We start from the raw sequence: 26,015 nt of genomic DNA, 5'->3' as shown, positions 1-26,015 counted from the left end.
AGCATCTTTAAGTAAGTAAGTAAAATCTATTTGTATAGCGCTTTTCACTGATAAAATCACAAAGTGCTCGACAGAGAAAAATGCAGGATCAACAAGCTTTTTTTGATCAAATAATTATGTGTGTTATAATGTCTGAACTTCATAAATAAAAAAATGAAAATTGTCCATTCAATTAAGTTGTGTTTTTAACTGTTTCTGAGTCAGTGTGTGAGTAATTTATAAATTACAATAAGTCACAGATAAGAATTGGACAACATTCCTATGCCAAAGGTTCAACATCTGGTCTCCTCATCTCCAGATGTTTACAGACTGTAGTTAAAAGAAGAAGGGATGCTACATAATGGGAAACATGGAAATAGTAAAAAGTTCTAAACATTGGTTTGTGAGCTTTGCAAATAATGACTCTCTGTTTATATTTACATTTTACGCAGCATGCTAACTTCTTTTTGGACCTGGGTTTGTAGGTTTGCCTTTACCTTAGCCTGGCATTTCACCACCCTGAGCAGATACAGGACAAATGCTTTGCCACTGGGAGCCAGAAATTCATTTTACTGCACCTTTACTGTCATATACACACACAAAAGAATTGGAACTCTATGTAGAGTATAACTTTAATGGGGTTTCCAAAACTACACAAACACAAAAAACTTTAAGAAAAGTTTTTCCATTCTTGTTAAAATCCTTATTTCATTTCCAGACAAAGTAACATAATCAATTATATGAATTATCTCTGATATAACTAATAATTTTATGAAAAGAAATGGGCTTGTCATGATGAATCTGAATAACTCCTCAGCTTTATGTCGTGGTGTAGTCAGTTTTAGCTTGCTTAGGTTTCCATTAAAACTTTTATGAGGTGGTCACTTGAGAACATCCCTGACAAACTTGCCTGTTGGCTAGATTTTCATCCAAACAAACACTTTTAGCCCGACTTAAAAACAGTTCTGGGTTAAGATCCAAACTAGCTGCCAGGTTACTGCAGCGTCTTCTTGAGGAAGTCAACCAAGAGGTGGTGAGGGAAGCCGAAGTCCATCTGAGTCAACACAAAGCCCTGCGGCATGGACAGAGGTAGAGAAAGAAATGATGTGAAAGCAGACACAACAGAAACTAAACCAAAAAGAGGACAAAGAGCGGCTCTTACATCCCGAGGAAGCACTTCAGGGTTGATGATGTCAAATAAGTTGGCCCCCTGTTTGTCCATCAGCCTGGTTATCTCAACCTCAAGAACTGAAACAAACACCACATTTCAGCAGCCATTACAAGCGCTGTAAGGTACCGACACTCCTATAACTGGAGAGCAGTGCCATGTAAACAGAAACAAAAAGCATTTCTGAACAGCTGAAAGAGACTGAAAGAGAATGGTGGACACATGACATCCACACTCATGAAGAAGCCGCCTTTTAAAGAGCATTTGTTTTGCTGTAATCAAAAAGATGGAACTAATTTAAGTAATTAAATAGTCTTGATTATTTGTGATCTTAGTCAATTTAGTATTCTGTAAAAAACTATATTGAATAAAAGGTATAAATAAGATGTGACTAGTGTAAGAGGGTTGATGTTTGATCATGAGTTTCTTACCCGACAGGACTTTAGGAAGGCCTATTTTCTCCACAGCTTCTCTTAGGAACTCTATTTGTGCCTCATCGTGCAGCTAGAAATGAAGGAGAGGTGACTGAACAAGTTTAATGAAAGCACACACTGCATGTTTGTCTGCAGGAGCTGCATCATAAAAAACACACTGAAGCTCGGACGAGTGTTCAGTTACAGAGATATGATCCATTTCTGCTTCTACTGTTTCACCTTGATGCAGCACCAGAGTCTAACCTCCAAACTTTATTCCGATTCTTTGCACAACAAACTTTAATTACGCTTATCTGTGCACCTATAAATTTGTGTTAACCTTTCATTTGATCTGTTTGTAATTAACTGATTGCAATGCAGCTGACCTCATAAACATGTTGCCAAGCACACGTTAAGCAAAACATAATTTATCAAGGGTGATTTTTGTATTTATCGTCAGTCAAACATAAACGATGATTTCATAATGTTCATTTTAAAAGAAAAATTCAGGTAACTCGACTCCTTATTTCCTTGATTTCTTTGCAGTGCAGATAGATGAACCCATTGGGACAACAATAGCTACTTTAAATGGAAATAAGGTTAAAAAAAACCACCAGAACTATGCTTTGAACAAATGCTTTGAACAAAGTATGTTTGAACATTGAACTGTCAATGGAAGAAAACGTACCTGTTGATTCTGTGAGTGCAGCTCAGTGTGTAATATAAAGATCCTACGAAGATGGGAAAAGTTAGTATTTAATGTAAAATGTAGAATGGCAGTAAGACAAACTGACCAAAATCATATGTACACATAAGTTTTAAGAGTAATTAGTCAAGACAATTAGTCTTTTCTCAAATGTATAACTATGGCTCATCAAAAACCATAAATAAGGCCCTTTTTCCCGCCTCACTACAGTCATAATATTGATTTTAGTAACTCTACCTGCCATAGCTTCTTACCATACACTAGATTTAGTTTTAATGGGGATCTTGTTCTGTCTGGTCTATATAACCACATGAAAAGTGCAAGTCTACCCTTTAATTGTGCTTTAATAAGCTCATTTTGTCCCTCTTGGTCGTCCTTTTCACACTGCATGTTCAAAGCGAGGGGACTGACGGGTCTGATCCAAAAATGATAAATAAACAAAGAAGGAAATGAAATATATTCCAAATAAAGCTGAAAACTGAGAGGCAAAATAAATAAATAGCTAAATTAACACAAGCTTACATGAATGTAGTTAAAAATTAAAGCAGGAACATTTATTTATTTCACATTCTATTATTCTATTGTAGTATTTATCATCATATAAAATAATTAATTTAGCCATTTATATATTTTTGACAGTTTCAGATCTCCATACTTGAGGCTCTGCCAGTGTTTGGAACATCAGGTTGAGCTTGTTGTACCGTTTTGGCTAATTAATTTTTCTTTGTTTTCCTATTGATTTATTATTAGAATCTGCCTTTAGAAATAGAATCCTGGTGCTATCCTGATACTACGATGAATGCCTTTTTTTCCTCGTTTTTTTCTATTGTTTTACTTTTACCTCAATGTGGTACCTGTATTCTTATCTTAGAGCGAATAGTAGCTATACATTTTATAATTGTCAACATGATTTAGATGAGATGACTTAAAGAGAATTTATCTGAAACGTTATCATTATATCAACCAGCCACAACATCATAAGCCAAGACTGGACTTTATTCTGTGCTCTTTTTGACGGGACCGAGAACAACTAGAAGCACTTTTACCTTTAAATGTGGTTGGACTAGTTTGTATTGATGACATAATTGTGACCATATGCGAAGAGGGCGATGGAACTAAAGATGGAAGTTGTTGTAAATAAACCAGAAATGTTGCCTTTTGGGCTTTGTGTGTTTGTTATATCCTTGTCAAATATCTGTTTTTTTTTTCTTCCAGAAATCAACATAAAAAGGTCTTACTCATTCTTTTTACTGTGCAGGAAGAGTTTCTTGTCAGCATAGGAAGCCGTCACATCTACAGCCACATCCTAGACACCAGAAACAAACAAATTAAACAGAGACCCTCATGGAAGATCCCGCCTCCATTACGTCTGTACAGAATCACAGAACAACAGCACAGACATGTTATTTCATTATTAATTAAGAACCATTATATTTTGACTCAAATTCATCATGTTCTTAAACTTAAAAAAAAGAGTTTTTTTAGTTTCCTCAACAAATCCTGTCTTTTGCCCCAGATGCTTCCAAACATTTCTCTATGATGATCTCAGTGATTATCTCATGGGTGACTTTTTTTTTTTTTTCCTATGGACCTACATGTGTCTTTAATAAAGGGAAGTAAAGTAAATATGTTACATGAAGTTGTGTGTATCTGTGATGAGGACCAAGATTAATCAGTCAGTTAAGACTAATGAACTCCATTTTCAACCAAACTTTAGGCACTGCTGATACAAAGTGTCTAAAAAAACAGAAAATCCCAAATTACTGACAGCAAAACCTGACAGAAACGAACTAAGTATGAACGGAGGCATGAATCAACAGAGCAATGACAGCCTGGAACTAAACAAATTAAACCAGGGAGAATTTATACAACGTGAGCTAAGGACCAGCTCAGAGCAGCTGTAGTAATAGGTCGCTTTAACGTGACGTCACATTGCTGCGTCGTGAGAGCGGGAAATTCAGATGGAGGGCAGGAAGTGAACTGAGGATCTGCCCTCTGAAAAAATGCTTATGTTGTGTGGTTTTTGATTGCTCTAATCGTTCTAACCGAGAAAAGGAAAAAGGTTTTCTTAGAGTATCGAAGATAGTCGTTCACAAAGGTGAGAAATGTAAAAAGCTCACAGAACAACGCTGTAAAAAAAAGTGGATTTTAAACCTACGTCTGCGGTCGGAAGGGGCAGAGACTGCTGATGCCCGCAGCGACCATTTCGTCAGAGGTATGTTAGCTCGCTAACTCGGTTTTTGTGGCTGTGTTTATATAGCATTAGTTTGTCGTTAAATGCTCATTTACTTAGTAATGATTATATAGTTACCGGTAGTCTAATATGGACTTCATTGGGACTTTTAGGCTGCCCTAGCTGCTGTGATGTCAACAGCCTCGATTGTTGGCAAATCTTTATGTTCTGTCGGAAAGTCACTCATCTTCATGAGATACGGTCCTGGTCACATTATTTGTTTGTAACGTTGTCTCAAAACTGGCTCTAAATCTGTACAATACGGACTCTCTGCAACGGTTTCCTACATAGATGCATTCTCCATTTTAACTTCCTGCCCTCCACCTGAATTCGCGCCACTTTCGCGCGTCATCATAATCACGTGACTGAAACCCGGCTATTGGCAAACTAAATCCAGGTGTAAGGGGGAAGCCAGGGTCTGGTGGAAATAACCTCCTATCATCTTTTCCTTTACTTCATCACTAATTTGTCACTTTGTCAAACGTCATGAGGTTAAGGAAAGATGGAAGGATAAACTCATAAGGCCTTAGGAGGACAACCAGTAGTCCACAAAAAGTGATTTAAATACCTAATCTAATGCAATGTTATGTTGTTACATGGGAGCTATATGATTAAACAACTGTATATATCATACTAGCAAAAAGGATATAATATAAAATATTAATTTATTTTCAAGTTTGGTCATTTAAACAGAAAAGAAAAAAGCACAAATGTAAAATATATTGCTGTAAGAGACTGCTTACACCTTCCTGTCCTCACATCTGTCCATGCAAAAATCACAGTTGGATGACCAGATAAATTAAATCGAGCGTCACTTTGAAATTTGCAGGAATTGTGGGATAGAACTATGTCCTTTTCTTTAATGGTGTTTATTGTGCTAAAGGAGTTCAAACAGCTCTCATCATAGCTGACTCTGATTTCACTCAGTAACAAAAAACTTCCTGACAAAGATCCACTTACAGCTAAAAAAATTTGTCATAAGTTATGGGAGTTGTTTACCTGTTAAATTATAGTTATGTTCGGTAAAGGGTTGTTTACTATTTCAGAATATTGTTGATTAACTGTCAACAACAAGCTTTTAGTATCTTTTCCATATAATTTTCCCCCAATATTATGATAAACTGTTTCTCTTTGTCTTAAATCTAACCCCGTGTTAACTCATCATGTGGCGTAAGAGCTAAACTCAACATTTAGTTTCCTTTAACTTTAAAAAAGCCTGTTGAAAATGTCCCGTCAGTAAAGTACCGCTTGAAAGAAGAGCGTCGGCGTGCTTTGACCCCCACAGCGGAGTTCTCCAGACACCTGCCCCCAAACTGAGGTACCCATGGTGGAGGTGTTAACAAAGGGAACAGATGAACTCCACACTCTTAGCTCCGGGGAAGCTGATTCCATTAGACACTGAACACAAACACAAAGTGATTTATCTGCTCGGATGTATTATTTTGAGAATAAGTGACATAGAGGTTTTTATTCTTACTTTTTCAATGTATTCAGGCATGACACTGGAGAGGCTCGTCTTGAAGAGTTCCTGAGATTATATTAATCGGATAAGAAAAATAACAGTTCAGGTTTAAACATCTGTGACATCTTGTTTACAGGCCATGCTGAAGGCGGCGTACTTACAGTGAGCTCATTTGACGAGATGTTTAGCTGGAAGCGGCCATCGTGGTGAGCAGCAGCAATTACGGGGTTAAAGAGCTCATCTGAGGTTAAAACACAAGCTATTACATTTAAATACAGTGAAAACACACATAGTCACTCAAAAAGAAGAAGGTTAATAAGTGAGACACTTGACTTTTTCATGTTGATCTGGTCTTATTTTTAATGAACTTATCTTTTATTCTTAGCCTTTTCATTCACAACATCCAACTTTTTTTTGGAAAGAAAGTTGAATATCTTCATGCCAATGGATAAAACCTTGGATAAAAGGTGAGTAAACACTGATGTTGCAGGTCTGACTCAGGACACAAAGTCTTCTCTTCAGCTCTTTAGTCTGTATGAAGAATTTCTGCACCGGTATGACACATCTTCTCGGTTTAAATCATGATGTGCATTTTGGCTGGACTAAAGAAAAACAGTTGTCACGTTAATATTCTGAGCTGTTGGTAGGATCAGCAGGAACAGTTTTGACTACTTTTTTGTAAGTTTTGTTGCGCTTTAAAATCTCAAAACACGATGACAAAAGCTGACCTGAGAACCAGAAGTAAAGCATCCTGTTTTCAGTCAGCTGACTTGGATGGAAAACAGAGTTATTCACCACAGAAGTCGTGTTATCGTAGCTGGTCAGCCCCTGAAAGCGGTAAGCAAATAGGATGGAAAGACATTCAGAATATACAATTAGATGAGTACTTCAGTGATTTTACTGTACGGACCCTAAAATATGATACAAGAAAATGTACTGAAGTTTGATGTGTCTCCTACAAACCACATGTGACTGTAGTCTTTTATTCATCTGAACCAAATCACTTGCATTTGATTAAACAAACACATTTATCTTCACAATGAAAGATACAAATTTTAAAGAAGTACATCAATGTTGTCTATTAAACTGTATATACAGGTAATATTTACCTTGTGGTATGATTCTATGTAGTTAGCAGTGATGACGGGAGCCGAAGTTACACCGATATCCACACTTATGCCTCCATCACTGAGGAAGTGCGCTGTCAACACAAACAAACCCGAGATGTAATACAATACATGGCACTTTAATACACATGTTGCACATGTATCAATCTCACTGACCAAAACGCTTTGACCTTGAGGCTGTACATTTAACAATGCTCCCTCTCATATGCGCACACACCTGCTGTGTCTTGTATGAAGTCAGCCAGTATATCTGCCAGCTTGTTGATCTCCTTGCAAATCTGCATTTAGGGATACATTTATCATTGTTTCAGTCTGATCAGACCGACGAACATGAACACGGTTATCTTCTGTCATCACCTGTCCTTTGATGGCCAGCTTGACAGTGAAGGTGATAAAGTCAGTGAAGAGCTTCTTCAGCCAGTTCGGCCTGGTCAGCGCCAAGCAGACACACAAAAACAGGCTCAGGCACGGTGATCGTGTGATGCGGATGCTTCATCTAAATGGCGTCAGTCACTTACTCTTTGTCTCCCTGCAGGTGAAGGCGAAGCTTGTGAAAGTTCAGATAACAGTCTGATGTGTCCGCTGCGACCTTCCCTTCACCACAGTCTGACAAAGGAGGCAGGCGGAGGTAACAGAGCATAGAAAGCAGGCCATGCAAGAGGAGATAAAAGACAGAAAGTGAGTATATGTCTATATTATTCACCACTTGATGGCTGCAAGTAGACTAACATTCATCCTCAAAAAATGGCATGAGACTGAGGGAAAATGGGATTCATCCAGAACAATCTATTGTCATGGTTTATGAGTTTCTGTATTTAATATTAGCTTGTCTTTAGAGTCATGCTTAGGGTTTGAAGTAGCTCTACTTTGTGCATTTTTGTTATTTTTGCTTCCCATGTTTATTTGCTTCGCACCTGTTTTGTGTTTAGTTAATTACCGTACTGTCATCCTGCCCTCCACACCTGATCGTAATCATTTTGTCACTCTGTATATAAACGCCCCAGATTTCCATTGCATTGTATGCATGTCTGCTTTATTACTTATTCTGTTCTTCAAACTATTTGGATTTTGTGTTTTGGGACTTGTCGGATTTGTTGGATTTCCTACCAAACACTGTTGATGTTTGTGCTTGTTTTGTTATTTCTCCAAGCTAAGTTTGCATTTTTAGTTTAGTCTCTCTGGCATTTTTGTTCTGTTTTGGTAAATAAAGTGAATTTTTTTCCTCATCCAACTCCAACACTGCTCAACATGGAAAGAATTTGAAACCTAAATTGTAGTTCAAAATGACAAAAAAAATGTAGACATTCGCAGGAGAGTATAAAGTCTAAGCACTTCAAGTTGTACAAGAGTTCATGTAAAAAAGTAACTCACAAAGTTTTGGGTTGATTCCAAGATCAATCTGAGAATCAATCTCAAAGTCAAGAGTCTGTGCAACGTTGACACTAGAAACGGGAGAAACACAAGAAATACAAAAGGCAGTTAATTCAAATCAATTTGTGACGACTCATATTGATTTTGCTTAGAGTTACATGAATTTATTGCAACTTTGGTGAACTTTGAACCTTGTATCTGTGGCATTAACCAGCAGTAAGGTTTTATACATAACAAACCAACCAATCCCTTCAACTTGTAGGGTTTAAACTAACTTTACAGGCATAACGATTAGGAAGAAGGTTTATGAAACCATAGCAGCAACATACAACTAGTGTATCAAGTGTCACCTGGCAGTTGTTGGCTGATTGGGAGAGGATTAAAGACTTAGAGGATTTAAAGGACTTAAAAGATTAAAGACTGAAGTTTGGGGTGGTCCCACTTGGCTTCTGAGGCTGGTGATGATGTGAGCCTCGTTCTGTTTTAGTCAGCATGGTAAACAAGCTGTTTATGAACTTAATCAGACTAGATTCAGGTACTCCTTTTTAATGTCATAATTCTTTTGACATTGCAGTGCGGCCACACAAGATTTGCCGAATGTCGACGTCGCAGCTGATGAATATGAAAGCTGGTATTTAGGTTGTTTTTAAATCGTGATCATTAAAATGATCTCAATACTCAGAATGGTAAGTTGTTCATTTGGATTTTTATTTTATAGTTGCTGAGGGTCACGTGCACTGTTCCTACAGTTTGAGTTGGTCTAACAATTTTTTTTTTCTGTATATTTTTTGTTTTTTTTGGGGGTAACTCCATTGGGTAACTCCCCCATTTAACCTACTGTGGCAGTCTTATAGCCTTAATCTAGAAATCCAGGGACTTAATCTGTGGGTAAGCCATTGATGTTTGCTCTGATACTGGAGTGCAGGGATCTGTTTGCCATTTTTAGTTGTTTCGGGTATTCTTGGCATGTCTTGGGCATTTGGGAGTATGTGATTAGCTTTGGCTGAAACAATGAGGAACCCATTTGTTTTGTGTGTCACGCCCATGGGATTTTCCCTATGTTTTTAGTTTTAATGTTTTATCATGTTTTAGGTTTTATGTCTTGGGTTCATGTTTTGCCATTTGCTTTTCCCCTCACTTCACTTACCAGCTGATTAGTTTCACTCACTTCACCTGTGTTTTCCCCATCAGCTGCACTCATTCACAATCACCCAGTTTCCAGGCTCCCCTGTTTCTTTGTCAGATCTTTACCTTGATACCCTCCTTTCCTACCTTGATTGTATTTATTCCACAGTTTAAGTTTTTTGTTTAACCTTTGTTTGGTAATAAACCAAGTTTTGCTTTTTACACCTCTGAGTCCGCATCCGTGTCCTACCAAACCACCCCACCACAGTCTCAAACTTTTCCTGATGTCAAGCTCTTGGTGGTCACTTACCTTTTTGGTGAATATTTAATTAACCCATAATACAATAGCTACTAACATATCACTACTAAAGTGCATTTGTTTCAACTCAGAATGAGACTGTTTATCAATGCTTTTGGCTCTGTGGGGTTAGGGTGATCGGATGTGATTATTTTCAAAATGCGGATGGATCACATTCTTAAAATACAAGTAATCATTATGCAGCATTTTTTGCACTTGTGGAAATTCTGCAGGGCCTTTTTTTCTATTTAAGTTGTCGTACCATAGTGTTACTGCTACACCAAAGCAACCACACTGTTCTTTAAAGTTTGGTGGTGATCATGGATGTATTATAAGGTGTAAAATACTGTGCAACAATCGGTCTTGCTGCCTTTTCCCCACAAGTGACAATTTGCACTCGTCTGTTTATATCTCTGAGCTGAAAAAAAAGAGGAAAAATGTCTGTTCATGCACTCACAGCCAGCTGCCGTATCCATACTGGATGGTCCCTTTGAACACTGCGGACACATTGCTTATCTCCAGGGCAATACCTTTTCCTGGACGCAGCTCAAAATTGCTCAGGCCAATTGACAGGTTGTGAATCTCCAAACTGGGAGGGTTAAAAACAAATTTACAAAACAATTTGCATGTAGTGTGTAAATTCGTGTGCTTGATAATCGTTTTCCCTCACTTGTCCAGGCCATAAGTGACTTTGCCGATGAAGAGCAGAGATTTTTCTCCCTGCATACTTGGGTATTTGGCATGTTGAAATGCTGCTTCGATCACTTTGGTGGTCTTCTCATTCACTGCCAACAGATAAACACGGACATGTTGGCAAAGATACTGGAAAAACATTGAGATGAACAGCTTTATTTGGTTTCTGTTACTAGAGTCAATGATGTTGCTGAGATAAAAATAAATAAATAAAAGCACATTTCACACATGTACAGAGAATTACAACATTTCTGTATTTCCTGTTTACAAATGTGCAAAACAGCAGGCGTCTCTTGGATATGATATAGGAAGAGGGCAGCATAGTGTTACAGTGGTTAGCACTGTCAGCTTGCTTGCTTGAAATGTCCAAAAATGGGCATTTTAGAATAATTGGTCAGTCCAAACAGACCATAGGTGAGAGCATGTCTTTTTCTTTTTGTCTCATTTGTCTCTTTGTTTTCGCTGAGACGGACTAGTAAGCTGTCCATGGTCAACCAGTGACAGCTGGCATAGACTCTACCTCCCCTGCAACCCTGAACAGGTAGTTTGGGCAGAAAAAGCTTTTATTTGAATTTGATACAAGTTGGAAGCAACACAGCTGCTGCAGCCAAAGTCAGGAAAGAAAGCTGGTTAGCTGGAATTCTTGCAAAATGAATGCACAAATATTTGGTTATCACCATGAATGGACTGGACTTTTTTTTTGCATGTGTAAAAACTGGTGATGTCACTCACAGTGTCGGCAGGCAAAAACTCTCTCTGTAGACATCATTGACAGGAACTCATAGCCGACAGTTCAACATTTGGGCAGCAGAGACTCTTTCACAGTTTCATGTCCAGGATTACACCAAACTACCTCTTTCTTGCTTTCCATTTTGTCCCATCTGGATTTAGGGTCTTATTCCAGGTATTACTTAGTATTTTGGAAAGTTAAATCAGCTGCTTCCACATGTAAACAACTACCATGTTTGAATGGTTTAGTTTTATAATGGATGTAAAAAAAAAAACTGCCAGAGTTGTTATTACAGCAGCACAAGATCCAAACCAGCACAGAAAAATCGTTGTTTTCACAGAAAAAAGCTCAGTATAAAACCTCAAGAAGATTAAAATAAAGTACAACAGTCTGTAGTTGTAGAAGAGAGCTGGTTGGTCGGGAAGAGGTGCTTCTTCTCTGAACTCTAATCTGATTTGGAAGATCCAAAAAGAACTACATTTGTGACAATAGAGACACAGAATTAACTGGTTCAATTCTGCTTCATGGCAAACTTCTGAAAACTTGGAGTACATCTGTATTTATGATGTAATCTACCAATGTCAGCTTTGTGTATCACTTCCACCTTTAAAACCTTCCACATTCACTTGACATGGTTTGAATCCAATGCTGATGAGCTACAAAAGAAGCCTCTGGATGGCAGATATCCTCTGTAAGATACAGTCTCTAATCAAGCATTTTCTTGTCATTTGCGTGAACATAAATGTAGTTTCTGAAATTCAATTGAATATATAAAAGGAGCCAAAACTCACACACAACAGCAGCGGGGTAGGTGAGGCGGCACACAGCCCCAGAATATCTATAGGCCGAAGCGGGGTCCTGCAGGCAGCCGTGGGTCATCCCAAACAAAGACAGGAGCAGCAGCAGTGGGAAGACATCACCAGGCATTGTGCTCGGTCGAAGTTTTAAACCCTGTAGACTGTTTTTTACTTCTGTAACTCTAAAAACTGACTGTTAAAGTACGATTCCCTGCTTTGAGAAATAAAGTTTACTAACCTGCAACTATTGAGTGAAAAAACTCCTTCATCCAATTAGAGAAAGACAACTTGTACCATTCACACTTGGAATAGAGGGACAAACATTGACTCACCAAAAAACTGGTCAAAGTGCAAACTTTGTGTGATGTGAGAGCTGCAGAACCTCTGTTAGTATCAGGCTGAAGTTTACAGTGTTCGTCCCCCCCAAAAATATGTGTTAAAGTGACCAGAAACACGGAAAAAATAAGACCACTTTTACTCCAAATTTCATTCTAATCTCCCTGCTCTGCTCAGCTGGCTAACATCACTATTTCAGGTCCAACACTGACAGAGAAGGTCTCAACTTGTGCAGGTTCATAGTGAAACAAGAGCAGCTACAGGAGCTGAAACCTAAGTATTCATTCCCTGCAGGTGATTTATGCAGGAACTGAGTGGGATTGTTCTCCTCCAGAACTCCCAGGTGGGGGAGTTGGATTGAACCTGAATGTTTCACAGACTGAGGGGAGGAAAGGGGGAGGACAACAAACGCTGGGCTTCTGATGTCATTAAGGGCTCTGAGAGGAGTATCTGTGTTTGTTAATGTGTTGCAACAGCCACCACACGTATAGCATATGCTGACTATTGATTAGTTCTTCCTGTGTTGTTAAAAACAAACAAAATAAATGAGCAGGAACAGAAATCTGAAGCAGCTGCAGGAGGTTCATCGAAACGGTAAAAGTTACATTCTGGTCTGATGAATCTGATGAAGAGTATGCAGATGGTTGGCATCAAATATCCCTGTAATGAAGCTGTTCGCCCAGCGAAAGTCTGTGCTGCTATGGTGGGAAAATTGCTGTGAATGGGGTTTAGCTATGAAATATAAGCATGTAAAACTTATGTAACCATCGTAAAGTCTAAGAAAACTAGCGAGGATGGTAAGTTGACCTACCCTCTGTATCCTGGGAACCACCCGAGAGAAGTTTGTGAACCTTAAAACTATGCGCTTCTGATTAGTTTTTAAAGTACATTAGCTTTTGATTGTGCGCATTCGCAGGCTTAAAACTGTCCTCGAGCACCTGCGGGTGAGATGGCACAGCTCATGAAATCATCAAATCTGTCCTTCTATAGGAAGGACAATAATGTGCTTTTGATAGCTAGAAATAATAAATAATAGGAAATACTCAGCATATGTTTGGTACTACGGGTTGGAACTCCTTTGAACTTTCTGATTATTCCAGATAAACAAAAAGAAAAAAGAGATTTCCACTGTGTTCTTGAACATTTGGACCTTGCTAACACCAGCTGTCAACAGAGAGGCCACTTCAGCCACTGAGTTTACTGAAGGTCAAAATGCCAGCCCCTGTGCGCTATAGTGACTTGTTACCTTCAGCATATTCCAACACATATATGTGGAGTCAACGCCCTCCGGTAGTACCTTCTGTTCCCAAATGAAGCAGAAACAGTTTCTCACGAAAAAAATAAAGATAAACACAAGATCTGCACGAGAATAAATGAAAGTTTAACAAAAAACTTATTACAGTCGCACAAAGAGACTTCTACATTGTATTTTAAATTAAAATGGGAGGGGGGAAAAAAAGCTAATATAAGAATTTCAGAGTAGGAATGAATAAACATTGATCAAGTTCAGATCATAGGAAAGAATTTCCATGGAAAAGCATGATAGAACTGGCCAAATGTAGGAGGGTCTCCCAGAGATCTTCTGGCACTGTCCAGTTATTCAGCCTCACTGAAGTGATAATTGATTAATTAAAAATCATTAATTCAATATTGTGCTTTAAGATCAGAAATGATTTTTGCACAATATATCAGAGGAACATAATTCTGGTGATTATTATGCAGCAAGTAAAAACGCTGTACAAAGAAAATGAGACAGCACTTTTAAGAGTTTTTAATGATCTTCTTTTAACTGTTGACTCGGTATGCACTTGGATTAATAAATGTGGTCTTTCTTTCTTTCTTTAATGTGACTACTTCTTCAATAAATGGACAAAACTGACCTAAAAAGTGTGGCCTGTATGCGTATAAAAGGACACGATCTGGAGAGCGGTAATGGAATCCTGTACTTGGATAAGAATGACCCCCACTGACCTACGTTTATTTACTCTGCTAGGTTTGTCTGTCTGTGCTTTTCTCTTTTGTACCATCACCAATTAAAAGTGAACTTTTTTCATAAGGAAACACAATAAATCACCTTTAAGTCAAACGTTTATTGCATCCGTTATTGCAAATCCTTATCAACACACGCATCGTTGTACAGCACAGGCAACTCGCACAGATGAGACATTAAAAAGTTACATTTTTATTATACAAAGTGACCAATGTCACAAACTACCATCCTTCCCCTCAAAGAGGAACCAGAGTGCTAACTTTACAGCTTCAATGCTGTATGCAGAATACACTGGATGGCATGAGGGGTTACCTTTTCTCTCTTTACTTAAAAGGTTTCTCAGAGACATTTTTAGACAATTAAATCCACTTATTTACTGTTACAGATTGAAATCTCATGCGGTTAATGAACTCAGAACAGAACAGGGTTCATAAAGCCAAAGACTTCACAACAGAAGTTGATTATTTTTTCTGATTTAAGATGAAGAAAGATAAAGACGGCCGGTAGAAGTCAATTAATTAATGTCAATTAAGACCTGTGAAGACAAAAAGCAGCTGAGACATAAACTTTAATCTTATCATTATTCACTTACTCTTTAACTTTAATTCTGACTTTTTGAACTTTGTCCATCTCTACAGTTCTGAGCCCTCTGGATGTTATATTCTTAGTAATAATAAGAAATCACAACCCCTCTTCATGTTTAAAAGCTTGCATAAGATAAATGTTCTAAAGTGCTGTGTGTACATACAATATATTTACAAAACTTTTTTTGTTTCTTTTTGCGATCGTCTCTATTTTACAGATTAATTTGGCAGAAAGAATTGTATTTGGTCCCAAATCTCTCTTCACTAAAAAGAGGAGAATCCACCTAAAACAGACCACAGATCTGGGAAACAACGAGAGGTACAGCGTTATGTTCCGTTTCTGGCTTTTGATTGTGTCTTCCTCATTCAGTTTTATTCAAAATTGGAAGCAAACAGGGGCCCCAAACTAATAAAAAGAAATCCATAAAATCCCATTTTTGGTCACCTTTTGAGCATTTTTGTTAAAATAATGCATATTTTTCCTTAAAAAAAAACTATAACTAATAGCTGAACTTAGAATTCCTGAAATGGCACATTTGGGAATCACCTACAGAAAACTGCATAAAACTGTCAAACTGAAAATGTTTTAAAGTGACCACTGGCGCTCTGCTGGTCCCTATGCTTCCACAGAAAGAAAACCAAATCCGTCCCACATACCCCTTCAGACAGCCTGAAATCAGATCCAGGTAACCGAAACATACAATGAACACAGTGTACAATAAACCTCCCCACAGAAAGAGGCCAAACTGCATCTGCAGAGTTAATTTTTTACTCTCAGGTGCCGCCTACTGTCGTTTAATGAAAGAAAACCGCGTAGCTCTTACAAGGCTTTGTGATGAAGAAACATACGGGAGGAGTAAAAAAGCCTAAACCTGTGGTCAGTAGCTTGAAATGGGATATTTTTTGGCAATTCAAGGGCTGCTTTACAATGCTGGCTTTTTCTGTTTCCCGCTCACAAGAAGGATCATGTCACTCTGTAGCGTGAAGGCTGTTCGGAGGTTGCATTCGTTGCTCAGATTAATGTGGCGCCCTTGTTTTCACGCATTCTGCAGCTGAATCCTTCCACCCACGTTTCAAACAGCATCTGAAGACTGCTGAACAATAAAAAAAAAAAAAAAAACGAGTCTGTTGTGGTCCATATCAGTCGTCTGTCCCAGGAGCTCAGTTGGCCACACCCTGAGGAACCTCTGGTATGAGGGAGCAGAAGAAAGTTTTGAGGAAGACCCAGGCCGTCCACATGACCGACACCCTGTGGGGAGGCACTAAAACTGCCGTCATCGACCCAGATTGCTCTGATCCTTCAACTTCAGCCGCTGGTTCCTCCATCTGTCTGTCAGCCGGCTCGTCAGCCTAAAAAAAAAAGTTTTTTTTCAGAAAAGGTGCACAACTTCCACCACATTTCCACCTTTAGTTTATTAAAGTGATAGTTCGGAGTAGATTCACTCTAGGGTCATTTGAACCGTGACATCCAGCCAAGTAGCCCACCTGAAGTTTTTCAGATATTGGCTGAACATCAGCTGAGTTACTGAGTTATACCGAATAGCTTAGTACAAGCGCTAACGGACCCTGGCAGTATCTCCAAAATGACCACACTAAAATCACATGCCATGACACCAAACTTCTACAGTAGTACAAATATGGTCTGTACTCACAAAACGATGCATTTGGAAGTTTGTACATAGTCCAGGAGTTTATTATTATCAACACAAGCCTGATAGCTTTTCTGCTGCTAAAGCTGCGTCGACGTCACTTCCTTGATCTGGGAGCTTCAAAGTAAGATGAGGGTTGATCTACTACTGTAGACAACTAAGCAAAGCTGCTCAATTTCTCCATTGATAAAATAAATTCACAACTCTACAACATAAAAATTCATAAAAAATCATGTAGAATATAACATATACTTTGTACTTAGGCTAAATATACTTAGGCTGAAAAACAAATAGTTTGACACAATTTTAACTAATACAGGAGCGCCACAGGGCACGGTGTCACCTCCCTTTTCAGTCACTCTTTATATATCGCTGACTACAGACAGTCAGTCCAAAAATTATTCGATGATTCTGCTTTAGCGGGTCTATAGATGGAGTTCCCATCTTTTTCCAGCTGGTGGGACACAACATATTTAAAGCTGACTGTAAGAAAGATGTAAGAACTGGTGGTGGTTTTCAGAAAGAAAAAGAATGAGGTCCTCCCAATGGTGGTCAGCAGATAGAAAATGTTGGGTCATGTAAATATTTAAGTGTCCACTTGGGTAGTAAACTGAGCTGGAAAGTGAACACTGATATTTTAATTAAGAATCTTTTCTTTCTAAGGAAACTCTGATCCTTTGACGTTAGCTCAAGGCTTCCAAATGTCTTCTATGTTCTATCACGGAGGAGGCTGGCTCAGCTTATGGTCGTTCCCAGACTCACGTGAGGTTCAAACTAAAAACTGTCCTGCACTTTGAAGGCCATCCCATGGACGGTGCTTTTAAAAGGGACTCTCGAGCTCTCTCGGGGAGCGATTAGTGATGCGTCAGAGCTCTGCTGAGCGACTGAGAAGCTCTTTTGTTCCAGCAGCTGTTGAATATTGCATTAGTAATGTTGAATGTGGATTATCCCACAACAGCTTTCCTGGTGGTATTAATTCTATTTAATTAATCAGTTTTTATTTTCTTATGCGTAATTATGTAATTTAATCTAGTCCCATTGGTTTTATTTATGTCTCTTTGGCTTTTTAATGTTTTTACTGCCCTCTTGTGGTAGAATTATTTATTTATTGACGTTTTGTGATTGTACTTTTGATCCGGTGGCAAACTGCTTCACCTATCAGGATTAATAAAGCATTTTATTATCATTGTAGGAGCTAAATGTGTCGTCATGCCGCTGTTTGTTGTTTGTTTGTTTGTTAAAACTTATGAGAGAATAAATCCACTGGTGGCAACTTCAAAGACGGCGTGGAAATTGATTTAAACACGGTACGAGAGCAGCAAGCCAGGACAGGCAGCGCGTCAACCGGCCATCCGACGTGCCTCAGTAGCTCTAGTAATAGACTGAGCTTCTTTAATAATCATTATTTGCATATTTAACAGGACCAGGCCAATAGGAGAGTAGACCAGAAACCAGTCGTGCACTGGCCTTGCAGCATTATGGTGTGAGATTTTTTTAAAAATAGATCAGGAAGAAACCTGTGTTACTTACAGGGTTCATGTTTGGGTCCCTGTTCTCATTCTGATGGTTGTGCTGGACCTCCGCAGGCTCTAGATTGTTGGGTTGTTGGACCTGAACTCGCCTTCTGAAAGGAAACCAGCCAACGGTGTGTCTGTGGGGGAGGAAGACAAAAGAGGAAATACATTTGTTAATCCACAAAACAATTTAAACAGGATTAAACAAGTGCTGTGGAAGGTTCTTAAAGGGCCCGACACTACAAATTAAACCAAAACCTCTTCCTCAGACCTTTTGTGTAGGTTTGTTGGTGTCAGAGTCACTGGCCACTGTGAGACAAAGCTTAATATTTTACAGTTGAGAGCTCAAAAAGCATGACTTAAAAGAAAATATGGATCATTATTTAGGAGCCCAAACCAAACCAAACCAAACCAGTGGTGCAGAGTGGTGAGCATGCACTGACACATTGATGTGACAATTGAGAGGAGGCAGCAGTATGAGTGGTTTCGGTGAGGTTTGTGTCAATTACATGAAAAGACGGGCTGCAATGATATTTATACTTTTCTAGTGTGTTTAACAGCTCAAAACACTTTGCAATGCAAGTCACAAGTCAGTTTTGTTTTTAGCATAGTCCTCGAGTCCTATATTTGCTCTCCTTCTGGCTCCATTTGTTCTCTGCGAAACACTCCACAATGATTACCTGATGAACACAGGTAGGAACAAGACTGATTCACACTGTGCGTCACAAACTAAAATAAGCTACAAGATAATTGTTGAGTTTGTAACGGACTAATCTGTCAGATTACACAAAACTATCCACTGTTATTATAAAACATTGACTACAGGACATATTTATGGTGGTTTATAAGATTGTATAATGATTGCTTAATGCACCATCAGTTTTCTTATGTGGATGAAGGACCACATTTCCTTTTTCCATGGCCTTCAGCTGTTTGAATAAACACAGATTTTGATTTACCGGCAACAAGTTTGAAGGACAAATACCCTGAAGACTGGACTATGTGCACACAGCCACCTGCTTCTGTGCGCCCCCTCCTGGTGAGTTGATTGATAAGCTGCATTCGGACAGAGCAGTTCTAAGAACGGTCCACCTCGAATTTCGTTCTGATAACTGCCCTTTCCCAGGGGAACTGTTTCAGTCTGCATTCGCACAGTCGGGACCTTGATAGAGACTGATGCGACGCAACCGTCTGCGACAGCGTCGTGTTACTTTAGCGCCACATTCAACAACAAAACAAAACAAAACAAAACCCGCGAAAAGTAAGGAGAGAAGAAAAAACACCACAAAGAAGCTAATATGGAGAGCGGGGAGGTCACCGTGTTCATGGTCTGCATGATGGTGATATTAATCATGGACGATCACATGGAGGCTGGAAGAGCTCACAGAGAGAGTCAGGAGATGAAGAATCGAGGGCAGGAGTTACTTCTTGGTTTCATGAAGGAAGGAGAGCAGAGCGCCGCAGACAAAGGACACAACGTGTAAGTTTAACTTATTAAACACGCGCCGGTTGTGTCTGTGTCGTATGAGTAAACATTTCAGCCGTGACAACATGACAAGGGGCGGAGCTACCGACCACCAAACAACTCCGTCAGATGTGTTCCTATGGAAACCAGAACAGCCCCAGCCTCGGAGAAGGAGCTAAAATGGTTCCAGGAACTGAGGGCCGTGTCCCGAGTTCCTGTGTGTGCGAATGCGGGAAAAAACGGCCCCGTGGATTAAAAGGTTATAGGAACTGCAGAAGGTTCCTACAGTGGGAATGCGCCTATTGTTACAGTTTCAAACAGGCAGAAAAACAGCTAAATAAAAAACAGAAATAAAAGGAAAATGCAACACGAAGTGTTTCTGTAAGGTGTAGATTTGTGCAGACTTTAAACTAAAAATAACCGTCTCATTCTAGGTGCGATTGGCCTTGATGCTGAGAAAAGATCCTGATGCCAACACGAGCAGCTGATAAAGGCGGGCGGACTTTGCTGTCAAGTTGCTCAACCGAGTTCAATAAGTGGCCGCTGTTAAAGTAGGAAGCACCCGGCTGAACTTACAGGTACATGAGGAGGAGGGTGCTCATCACCAGCAGGAAGCGACTCAGGTTGGAGTTGAAGTAAATGATCATAAGCAGAACACCGAATCTGGCTGCGGAGTACAACCAGTCCAGCCAGTCGCGCTCCATGTCCTCCTCATCCTCCATTACCGGCCCGCCCTGCGCATTCATCCGCATGTTCTGATTGGCCTCCCCAGGGTTGATGAAAGCGCCGTCCTGCACCGGGTTCTGATTCGCTGGCAGGTTGTCGATTGGGTTCTGATTGGCTATGGGAGCTGGGACAGGTACTGGGTGGGCGGGAACAGGCGGGTACTGGCCGATCGTTGATGCTGGCGGGGAAGGAGCAGAGCCTGCTGCTGCCAAAGCTGCATGGCTATTGGTGGAAAGATCGTCGTTAGAACCCATTAAAACAAAGACTGTGACGTGAAATGTTGAGAGTCTGATTTAAAACTCACTACTGCATGTAATATTGTCTGGCGTAGACATGCTGGAGCCACAGCAGCTGTTGAGGGCTGTACAGGGAGTAGGGGGGAAAGGCTGGTTGGGTCATCTGTGGCGCTCCAGCCCTGCAGGGAAAGATCACACGAAATCTGTTCGGTGTTTGAACTTTTGTCCAAGAAAAGGAACATGAGAGACCGTTTGAATGGGAGGAAAAGCAAAATGCGTCACTTTTAGCTTTTTCAAATTCACAGATACTTTGTTTCTAGGTAAAGTTTGAAATGTCAGAGTAAAAAAAAAATAAAATAAAATCAGCATCTTTGCAGAGTTTATAATCAACGGAGCACGAAGCTAAAGCACCTTAAAGAGCCCGAACATAGACTACTGTTGGATGCAAACTAGAATCAGCTTTCATTCAAATTGCTAATCTCAATTGCTAAACGCTTGCTATTACTAAATTCAGAATTTGAAAGGTTTTGATTTAAAAAAAACAAACAAACAAAGAAATGCAATATTATTCCCTTGTTCACTAAAATCTGAGTTTACTCAGTCCAACTAAAGTTTTCAGTGCGACAATCACTGAAGTCTGCAACAAAGATTCCCTGAAGGGAAGCGGAGAGAGGAAGTTTCATACAGAAAAATGTTCTGTAATTAACTTATTTAGAGGTTGCATCACTTTGCTCAATAATCTGAACATAATCTTCATGCAGCTTCACACTGGTTTTCTGATTAAAATACACCTTCACTCGTACATTCCTTGGCAGCTTACATTGCAGCAGCAGGCCATGAAGGAGTTCCTGGTGGAGACGCTGTGGTCTGTGCGTGGGCTGGGGAAGCGGGGGAAGAGGTCGGCCTCCTCTGCCTCAGCTCTGGTGTACTGGGAGTCTGGACCGGCGGGGCAGAGGATGGCGTGGGCCTTGGACTGGAGGGTTGTGGCTCCTCTGTCTGTTTGGTCTGCAGATTCAAGCAGAGTTTAAAAATAAATGTGATGATTGATGCAATAAAACCAGCTGTGAGAGATGTTTGTTTTATAGGATTAGGTTTTGGAGCGTTAGTTCAAGCACAGCAGTTTATGAAACTAATGTGAGTTGTCTTTAGACTTCTTAAAGACGACAGCTGAAGTGGAACGGTTCCCCTTCGCTGTAACAAAGGAGGCTGTGAAGGAGTGCACCTGCTGCCCAGCTTTTCCAGATAACCTGTTTTGGGTTTTATTTGATTAAGAGTTCAAGCCTGTTTATGGACATATGGTGGAGAAACACAGATACCAGGGTCTGGAAATACAACACCGAGGCTGCCTCGCAGCAAGACAGTTTTTCTTGTTCTTTATGCTACACAATAACTCCCCGCTTTGGTATTAATAAAGCGCAGAATTCACCTAATAAATTAAATCTGACTGAAAGTAGCCTCTAAAATCTAAACAAATAAAAAATAAAATCTAGTTAGAAAAGCAGATGGGGTCACAAACTTCACAGCTAACATAGTTGAATAAGCAACTTCATTAAGAAAAAATGAGGCTATAAAATAGCCGACTATTGCACAGCACATAAGGAAGCTGAATATGCTAAACAAATGATGAGCAGTGGAAACACATTGTGGACTCAGAGATATTTGTTTTGCTTACAAAGTCTCATAATTCAAAAGTAAAACCTGCAGAAGTTTCTCTAAACAGAAACTTTAAGGGCAAAAATGGAAAAAAATATGCAGAATTTGGCTTTCAGACTTATCCACTTTAGGATGAACAACCCTATCCGAGTTTGCTGTTAAGAGAAGCCATTGGAAATGAATAAAATGGTCTCATGCACACTTTCGTTTACACAAGTGTGTGGGTGTAACTTTCAACACAAGCTGTGACCAACAGGATTCACGTTACACCATCTGTGGTCTGTACTCACACATGGATGTATACGATTAAACAAAACACACCTGCTTCCTGATGTAAATCAAATAAGGTTGCATCTATTACATAGTGCACGACACTAAATACCTGCACGTTCCTAACCTGAAAGAAGATTACAGCCAACGCATCCACATTATTTACCATGAGGCTCTGAGAAAAAACTTATTCAAGGAAGTATTTATTCTTGAATGTTTTTCTCACCTTAGGTCTAGCTCCCAGTGGCCCTTGTGGTGGATTCCTCATAGAACAAACCAGGTGCAGAGTGGGAATGGAGTCAGTCTGCAAACGTGAACATAAAGGCAAACTGTTCAAACACACAGAATGTAAGAACCATGTTCTACATGTGAAATGGTCTCAACCAAAGCAAGAAACAACAGAAACACGACTTTAAACACAGCGAATCTATGTGAGTGTTATGTGAGTGATATGGTCACCTAAATTGAAGTCTTTAAAATGATTCAAGTAACAGTTGTATGTAATATATCTGTAGGGACGACATCTTTCCATTTGTTTACACTGAATCGTGTACAGAAAGTTATGGATTTGTTCTGGTAAACATGTACCGTTTCCAAGAAAAATGCATTTTTTTGTAGTCTAAGATGTGAAACTGAGCCTATTTATGTTGGGTTTTTCTGAAAACACACAGGGTGATTTTTCATCTCTTTACTTCAGGAAGTTAAAAGTTTGGATAACACTTGCACCGCAGGCCTTTGCATTTCCAAAGAAAATTTGATTACCAAAGAGAGCTGAGAGCTGAAACCACAGAGCAGGTCTGAAAGTTTTATTTTCTGTCGCATACTGCTCGTGTTTAAAGACACTGAAACAAACCTGCTGCATTTCTCCTTTGTAACAGGGAACTGATGATTGCTGCCATTATTGTGTCTCATAGCATCCTATGTCGCTGCTCGGAGAGACAATGCCACAACATCTGTGTGTGGGTAAGAACGTGAGCACACCCCTCCTGTCTGTTTTACAAGTAAGATAAGTACTGATCTGTATTTTAAAGAAATTAATTGTATTAATGTAAGGTGGACAGCTTGTGAGAAAGAACGTATTAGTTAAACATACTGAAATCATGAAACCTGGGTTGATTGGAAAGTCATATTGGAGGTATTCAGTTTTGTAAAATATGCTCCTCCAAAGCTTAACTTCTTTGTTGATGCTGGAGTTGCCTTACAGCTGCTTTTGTGTCATCTGTGGCTATATGAGCCTCTAATGGGATTCGCAGACAAAAACCATGAGCCAAACATACGAAATATTATCCTGTCCAGGTTTTTATAAAGGATGAAAACCCCTTTCACAGCCCACGGAAATCCCTCTGAGGCTCTCTCACATCAGACAAATGTCAATGAGAGAAAAGCAGAAGTATAATTAACTTGTGATGTCCAGAGATATCAAGTTGTGCATCAAGTACGCGTTAAACTTCACTGACAACTTCCAGGAGCACAAAGCACACTCTCATACACACCTGTCTGAAGAGTTCTTTAATGTGCAGATGATCAGGCAGCAGTTTTCCAGCAAAGATCAGCCTCTGGTCACTCACAGCCTGAGAAAAACAAACAAGTAGGTTTCAGTTCATTAAAAAACTTCAGGGTAAAGGCAGTTTCACATCATATATCCCCCATGACTTGACAGCGTCAGTAGCAGTTGTCTTTAGGCCCAAATCTTCAAATATGGGCACAGTGTGACCATCTGTTTAAGACTGTTTAAAGACAGAGTTAGAATAAACTGTTCTAAAAGTAATGGGCATTTTATGATTATGATAAAGCTAATCCAAAACACTTGTAAAACTTATAATTCTCATTAAAAGGATGTTTTTCCACATAACAAGACAGTAAACAAGCTTTAAAACCACCAAAAATAGTGATTTTTTTGGGTAAATTGTTGTGTTAAACTAACTAAAGAATCAATGTTGTCCTAATTATGTCAATATATCTTCTATTTTAATATTACAGTGCTGTTTAAATGCCATGTGTTCCATGTCCCTGCTACCACATATGGCTAATTTCCCAAAGGTTAGACAGACCTGATTGATCAGTAATCATTAACTTGAGAGTGAAACTTTTCTTGTGAACTGAGACCTTTTTCAGTTTCATGCCTGCACACCCTTATCTCAATCAAGCATAGATCCTCCTCTAATTTGTTCTCTATCATCTCAGCTGTTTGGCGCCCTCAGGGAGGATGAAACCTGACCAACTCTCTGATGAGAATGAGAGAAGCCTGACTTAAAATAAATCATTATCAAACAGCTACACCCTGCTTTGATTTAAGCCTTGTGTTGGAGCCTCAGATGATCTGATCACACCACAGGTTTATTACAGAAAAACCACGTTTGGAGCTCAAGTTCAAAGTCTGAACTTTACATACAGTAACATTGAAGTTGGATCAGGACTGGAACTGTTTTAGAATCAACTTGAAACAGATGTTAAAGAGGGATCACCATATAGTTGTTTTCTATTTGTCTTCCATTGTGCCCTGTGCTGCTCTCCCTATGTTTCTTTTCCCCCTCTTCTTTGATTGCTTTTAACTGTGTTTTAATTGTTATTCAATTTTTTTTCTCTTTAAATTGCTTGTTTTTATGCTGCTTTATGCTGTTCTTTTAAATGCCTCGTCTTTATGTAAAGCACATTGAGTTGCCTGTGGTATGAAATGCGCTATAAAGATGCCTTGCCTTGCCTATATTTGCTGACTTCTGGGCCATTGCTGTAAAGATATATGTGTATATAATGCACATACACGTCCTATTAAACCATTATTTTTGCAGTTATAAGTTGTTTTTCACTTCCTCTGGAGTTAACTACCTGTTGAGGACGGCTTACCCAACATAATCTCTCAATAAAGCTATATTAAAGCTGATTTAAGAGTAGAGAAAACAATAGCATGACTCCATGGGGACTCCTTTCAAGTCCTGTAATAGCTGTGCATGTAGGGTGTAAGCAGAGGGACATAAAGAGGGACGATAACAGGGAAATGGCTGACAGATGTTAGCTGGAATCTGCCTTTCCAGCTGGTTCGTGTCATAACATTCCTCAACACAGCCCCCAGCTAGTTCCGCTAACATTAGCCACCTAACTTAGCCGACTCCTCATAACTCACCGGTCTATTAGAGTAGACACTCGACAAATGCGTTTTTAGATCCTTTACAGTCCACGTCAGGTCGACCCCCTCGATGGTTCGGTCCTCCTGAGCCTGGTTGGGCGTTTTAATGACAAGACTGATCGTCTTTTGTTGAGAATCTCCCACATCCATTTTCACTTTCACACTCGCTGTTGCCTCAAACTGAGGATGGTAACTGCTACAATAATGCAGCTCAAAAACAGAGAAGTCTGCTGACACAATTAGCCTAAAAACGGGGGGGAAAAAAGTCGGCGAAAACAGTCTGGTCGATGGAAAAACTCCCAGCACTGTGCTGGGTGTACAAATGTCTCTGCGGGTTGTCATACGGGACCTTAGAGGAGGAATGTT

General features: G+C 39.5%; 2 protein-coding genes across 2 annotated transcripts; both read right to left on the bottom strand.

Annotated features, from left to right (window-relative positions):
* Positions 1–773: 773 nt before the first annotated feature.
* Positions 774–12,232, bottom strand: cetp (cholesteryl ester transfer protein, plasma). The gene is made up of 17 exons (XM_075471206.1): positions 12,097–12,232; positions 10,553–10,667; positions 10,340–10,471; positions 8,460–8,530; positions 7,607–7,694; positions 7,446–7,515; positions 7,306–7,366; positions 7,071–7,162; positions 6,690–6,789; positions 6,123–6,202; positions 5,977–6,027; positions 5,745–5,897; positions 3,505–3,572; positions 2,249–2,291; positions 1,579–1,651; positions 1,142–1,227; positions 774–1,051 (listed from the first exon to the last, which is right to left on the bottom strand). Exons 1-17 carry the CDS (start codon positions 12,230–12,232, stop codon positions 974–976), a joined length of 1,497 nt encoding a protein of 498 aa, XP_075327321.1. The 3' UTR covers positions 774–973.
* A 2,281-nt stretch (positions 12,233–14,513) lies between these two features.
* herpud1 (homocysteine-inducible, endoplasmic reticulum stress-inducible, ubiquitin-like domain member 1) lies at positions 14,514–26,015 on the bottom strand. The gene is made up of 8 exons (XM_075470641.1): positions 25,647–26,015; positions 24,019–24,096; positions 22,752–22,829; positions 21,423–21,607; positions 20,671–20,781; positions 20,217–20,588; positions 18,192–18,312; positions 14,514–16,362 (listed from the first exon to the last, which is right to left on the bottom strand). Exons 1-8 carry the CDS (start codon positions 25,989–25,991, stop codon positions 16,174–16,176), a joined length of 1,479 nt encoding a protein of 492 aa, XP_075326756.1. The 5' UTR covers positions 25,992–26,015; the 3' UTR covers positions 14,514–16,173.

The sequence above is a fragment of the Odontesthes bonariensis genome, chromosome 7, assembly GCF_027942865.1.
Source record: "Odontesthes bonariensis isolate fOdoBon6 chromosome 7, fOdoBon6.hap1, whole genome shotgun sequence".
NCBI classification, from domain to species: domain Eukaryota; kingdom Metazoa; phylum Chordata; class Actinopteri; order Atheriniformes; family Atherinopsidae; genus Odontesthes; species Odontesthes bonariensis.
The sequence above is the reverse complement of the archived record's forward strand: the minus strand, read 5'-3'. Positions and strand labels throughout refer to the sequence as shown.

Excerpts from the sequence above, each read along its gene's own strand:
- cetp (XM_075471206.1), bottom strand. The coding sequence starts at position 12,232 with ATGCCTGGTGATGTCTTCCCACTGCTGCTGCTCCTGTCTTTGTTTGGG. Across the intron at positions 8,531-10,339 it reads TATGGATACGGCAGCTGGCT|TGTCAACGTTGCACAGACTC; the intron begins GTGAGTGCATGA and ends TCCCGTTTCTAG. Across the intron at positions 7,367-7,445 it reads AGCTGGCCATCAAAGGACAG|ATTTGCAAGGAGATCAACAA; the intron begins GTGATGACAGAA and ends CCCTAAATGCAG.
- herpud1 (XM_075470641.1), bottom strand. The coding sequence starts at position 25,991 with ATGACAACCCGCAGAGACATTTGTACACCCAGCACAGTGCTGGGAGTT. Across the intron at positions 20,589-20,670 it reads AGACAATATTACATGCAGTA|CCATGCAGCTTTGGCAGCAG; the intron begins GTGAGTTTTAAA and ends TTCCACCAATAG. Across the intron at positions 16,363-18,191 it reads GGGACCCAAACATGAACCCT|GCTGACGAGCCGGCTGACAG; the intron begins GTAAGTAACACA and ends TTTTTTTTTTAG.